This window comes from Chaetura pelagica, unplaced genomic scaffold, assembly GCF_000747805.2.
Source record: "Chaetura pelagica isolate M959 unplaced genomic scaffold, ChaPel_1.0 scaffold676, whole genome shotgun sequence".
Lineage (NCBI taxonomy): Eukaryota > Metazoa > Chordata > Aves > Apodiformes > Apodidae > Chaetura > Chaetura pelagica.
The window spans coordinates 728,052-733,198 of record NW_009953724.1 but is presented as its reverse complement, the minus strand read 5'-3'; the positions used below and the strand labels follow the sequence as shown (position 1 = coordinate 733,198).

At 51.1% G+C, this 5,147-nt stretch overlaps 1 protein-coding gene across 1 annotated transcript in view; it reads right to left on the bottom strand.

The window, feature by feature from the left end:
• The window catches only part of MACF1 (microtubule-actin crosslinking factor 1), a 115,671-nt gene that overhangs the window by 49,135 nt on the left and 61,389 nt on the right, over positions 1–5,147 (bottom strand). Inside the window, 2 exon segments of the mRNA XM_010000620.1 lie at positions 2,497–3,968; positions 4,565–5,060. Coding sequence (XP_009998922.1) covers positions 2,497–3,968; positions 4,565–5,060 — 1,968 coding nt within the window.

The following is a 5,147-nucleotide window of genomic DNA, read 5'->3' as shown; positions in this document are numbered from 1 at the left end:
ATCACAAGCACAATCCAACAGCTGCTTCCCAGCCTCCCCTCTCCAACAAACCCAGCCAGAAGAAGCCGGAGAGGACTCCTCCCACCCTTAGCCAGGATTAGTCCCCCTGTGACCTGGAAAAGGGGCTGGAAGGGGGAGAGAGGGAACACATGGGTGGCAGGTCTCCAAAAGTTAAGGGTCTGCTGTAGGTTGTGGCTTTTGGGGGCAATTTGAGGGGTGTTTCCAGGCAGGAAAAGAGAAATATGTGGGAAGCTTCAAGGAGAAGCTGCTCTGAAAGTCATCTGCTCCCAGCCTCTCTCAGAGCCTCCCATAGATCTTTTTTATTAAAATCAGGAAACAATGAGTCCAGAAGTGCCCACCTTTGTCAGGGCTGCATTGGCAACGTGCCTGGAGCCCTGGGGCCATGCCTGATTTGCATCTCATTTACACAGATGTTCATTAAAATTAATGCCTTAAGACATAATATCTGCCCGCATTTGAGCCTTCTGGACAGACAGACTGTGACCGCTCCTGGAGAGCCCCAGGCTCCCTGTCCTCCTCCCCAGGCCACCCTGGGAGCACTGCCCAGCTGAGGAGCTGCCTCAGACACGCTGGGCATGCACTCGGTTTGCAATCCAAGAAGGGAGAAGGTTGTGATATTCTCTTAGGTGCAGAGAAAGAAAATAAAAGGGAAAAAACCAAGCCCCCCGTGCTCCTCCAGACTCCCCACCGCTCTCCCTCCCGCTCGTGTGGAGCATGGACGGTCCCTGCCCACACCCCACGATGCCCTTCCAGGTGCAGATCAGTATCTGGGATCAACTTCCCCGTGGAGAGACCTGTCAGAGGAGGCTTTGCAAGGATCTGCTCTGCAACACTGAACCATTTCTGCAAACGTGCTTGTTCTTCCACGAGCAATTGCTGCTGCGTAACCACGATTGCTCCATCCGCCCTCTGGCTTCTCCCCCATTTTCTTCTCAGCCATGACACAGCAGAACCTACCAACCCTGCTGCAACTTTCCTTCCACCAACAAAGAACCCAACTGCACCACGTGGCCTTGATGGCCAACAAATATCTCCTGGGAAGGACATGTCTGTCCCCAAAGCACCCTTGGCTTGTGCAGCCCAGGCCAACCTTGTCCAAAAGGGTCACCTTCAAGGTCACTGAGATACAAACCATTTGTGGGTTAAGCTGCACCAACCCAGTGAGCTGCACCCACCAGGGGTTTCAGCACCATTTCAAACCAGAGCTGCTCAGCCAGGAAGAATCCCTTGCTCTGCAGAAAAGTTTCACTGGTTTCAAGGACTAGAAACTCCTTTTTGGATCTGTTTGTTCCAAGTGACTGTGTGGTGTTCAAGAAGGAAGGTAAACCCTTCCCATCACCCTTCCCATCACCCTTCCCAATGGAAAGGAGAGCCCAACTCAACACACCATTGGATGAGTTTTTGTCATGCAGGTAACACTTCCAAGCCCTTTTTTTTGAAAATACAACCCCCAAAACAGAAGTACCTTGTCCTGGTGAAGGTTTCACAGAGCTATTCAGGGGTGGAACGGGATCAATTAGCCATGAGATGAAAAGTAAATGGCTGTAAAAGTGCCTCCCCCTCCCACCCCCATTAGCAGCAGGAAACGAGCAGCCAGATGTAAATCAGTCCAATCATCAACTACCGAGCGCATCAGTAATAGAAGTTTCACAGCAAGAGAATTTCTGAGCAGTATTAATATAATTAATGGAGTGAAACAGCATGACCCAACACCGTGAGACTCTGTAAAAAAAATCTCCAACACCTCCAGCTCTTCCCTCTCTCAGCATTTTGTGCAAGCCTTGATGGTCTCCATCAGCTCGTCGTTGGAAACATGAAGAGCCCACAGCAAGACATGGCCTTGGCTTTACTCCCTGTGAACATCCCTTGTCCTACAGTTTATCTGTGGCTTTATTTGTACCCAAGGACCCCAAAATGGATGTAATATGTGACCCAGATCATAGAATCACAGACTGGTTTGGGTTGGAAAGGACCTTAAAGATCATCTAGTTCTAACCCCCCTGCATGGGCAGGGACATGATGAAGAGAACAACAAGCAGGAACGGTGGGCCAGCTAGAAAGACCTGCAGGATGATCTGATCTGGACTAGACCCTCAGGTGATGCCAACTGGCAGTTCAGATGGGCTCAAAACCACCTCTTCTCCCCCACAACCTGAACACCAGCCACCTCTACAAGCCTACGAGGTACCGACATACCAACATTTCACAGCACAAGAAGAACAGGGACAAGCTTTTTTCCTTCCAATCACAAAATCTTTCTGCACCACTTCACTGCAGACTACCAAGTCCAGCAGCTGACCTTCAATTCTCCAGAGCAAGGATGTTTTACTGCACCAAAAGTGCTGACACTACAGCAACAACCAACGAAGCCGCGATAACTTCAAGACCAGAGGTTCCTGCCCAAAAGACCACAACACTAGACAGGCCTTCAAACACCAAATACCACTTCAGAAAGGTTACAGCAGGAAGACTTACCTTGAAGTCTGCCAGCTGCTGGTTGATGGTTTCCACCTCGGTTCCCACCACCCACTGCAAGGCCTCGTTCTCCTCCGCCATGGTTGTCATGTGGGTCAGCTCCTTCAGCCTGCTGTAAAAGTCCTCGACACGAGACAGTGTGGTTTCCACCTGCTCCTGCCGGTTCTTGCCCCTCTCAGTCAGTTTGCTGCACTGCTTCCTCAGCGTCTCCAACTCACGCTTCAGTCCCAACAAATCGGGGCTCCCTTCGTCCTCCAGCATCTTCTTACATTCACTTTCAGAAGCCTCAATGTCAGACTTCAGCAGGTGCAGTTTGCCCAGGAACGTGCGAACATCCTCTGCTTGGGACTGGAGGCTGTCAGAGTCTCTCCCAATGGGGCCCATGCTGTCCAGCTCATCATCCAGATCTGCCAGTTGAGAGAACATCTCCCTGACCCGATTATTGAACTGGCCAATCCCTTCAAGCTTGTTCTCCATGAGTGTACAGCAGTCGTTTAGCTTCTGCTTCACAGCTTTGAAGTCCTGCTGAGCCACCTCAGCTTGGCTTAAGAGCTGAGAGCAGTCGGACCCATCTGGGGCATCTTCTACCAAACCCTGAGTGAAGTTTTTCAGATAATCCACTTGTGGCTCCAGAGCCTGCAGGACCTCCTGCTGTGCCCTGAGCTTCTCCAAATTCTTGTTGCTACAGGCTTGTGGCCCAAGGGCATCGTAGATCTCCAGCTGGTGCTTTGCCCCTTCCAGCTTCTTCTCAATGTTCTTGAAGCTCTCTTGAAACTCCTTGAGCCTTTGTGACATTTCTTCAATGGAGCCAGTCTTGGCTTGCAGCTCTTCTGTGATGGCATCCATCTTCTGATTGATGCCAGCCTTCTCATCCCGAATGTCATCCTCATCCGTTTGGGAAGCGTCAATCAGGATGTCGGCAGCGCTGTTCAGCATCTCCAGCACCGAGCGCCGCTTCTCCACGTCGCTCAGCATGGCCTTGGATCTCAGAAGAGTTGCCTCCAGCTGCACTGGATCCAGAGTTACTTCCAGCTCTGACACCTTGGCCTTGCAGTCCTCCACCCAAGGCAGGAGGTCCTCCATGTGCCGCTGGTACTTCTGAGCTTTCTGCAAACAGTCTTTGAGCTTAGAGTGCCTGTTGGACGCCTGCTTGCTGAGCTCTTCCCAGTGTGTTTTGAGGCTGACCAACTGGTTTTGCAGAGTGGTCTTCTCCTCCCCAGGCTGGACAGAAAGCAGCAAAGATTCTCCCTCGGCTACAATCATCTCATAGGTGCCACTGTGTTGGTTGAGGCTCTTCTGGAACTCTTCTTGCTCCTGAATTTGGCTCTGTAGCCTCTCCAGTTTAGCAGAAATGGGTTGGCTCTGAGCTTGCTGGCACAGTTTGTCATCCAGCCAGGTCCTGAGTTCATCAAACATATGCTGGAACTGCTGGGAACTTGCAAGCACCGTCTGCAGTCGGTTCATCCGGTCGGCTGGGATGGAAACCAGATTAGGAGGCGACAATTAAGCCGAAATCAAATAAGCAAAGTGCAATTATTTAAAATCATCTCAGATGCACCAACTGTGTTTTGATTAACAGGAAGGAGTTTTCCATTGCATCACTCGCCCCTTTTTTGCTCCCTGATTCACCAGTTTCTTAAGTAGCAACAGGCAATGATAAGGCTGTGGGCCCAGTTCTCCTGACCAGTTTCTAAATCCAACCTCTCAGAAAGCAGAAGACCCATCCCAAGATTAGAGGGTGCCCATCACCATTAGAAAGTGGTCTTCTCCATGCCCCATTCTGAATTTAGGAACCAGGTTTATTTTCCCAAGCACAGCACATGCCACACTGCTGCAAGCCAAGGAGGCTTGTTGTGGAGCCACATCAATAGGACTAAACATCTCAGATGGCTCTCCAGGAGTGTGACCTCTCCTGTGCTTAGTCCCACATAAAACACCCTAAAAAATGACCAGTGGTGCTTCTCCTACTATTCTTAGAAACCCAGTGATGGGAGAGCCCTTTGGCAAGAAGCAGGGGTGGGGTTTGACAACTCAACATCTCTCAAGTAACTTCTCCACCCTGTCTCACCTGCGAGGTCTTCCAGCCCTTTGAGAGGAAGAGCCACTGTCTCCAAACGTTTCCTCAACTCATCTTTGAGATACTGCTCCCCAATCAGGACAGAGAGGTCATCACAGAGGGTCTGAGCCTCGGTGATCTCCTCTTCCAGCTGCTCCAGGTCGGAGCGGATCTCACTGGTCTCCTCCAGCTGCTGCTTCACGGCGTCGGGCTGCGTGCTGACCGCAGACTGGCTGCTCAGCCGCTGCCCAACGGCCTTCACCTTCTCAGAGAGACCCTGGAGGAGCTCCTGGTACTGGGTGCTCTTCACTATGGCTTGGTCAATTTGGCTAGAGCGGGAGTTGAGGCGTTCCATTAGCTCGGACCATTTCTGATTGACCGCTTGGAGCTCGTCCCGCACCTGGTTAGCGGATGGAGAAACATCTCCAGGGCCAGTCAAGATGCTCTGAGCTGCCTGGTTGAGCTGCTCATGCTGCTGTCTGCGAGCTTCAAATTCCTTCAGCATAAACTGGAACAGAAATAACATTAAAATGTTTGCATAAAACTGACAGCTCTGAGTACACACAGTCAAAACAAACCAGACCTCCAGGGGCTT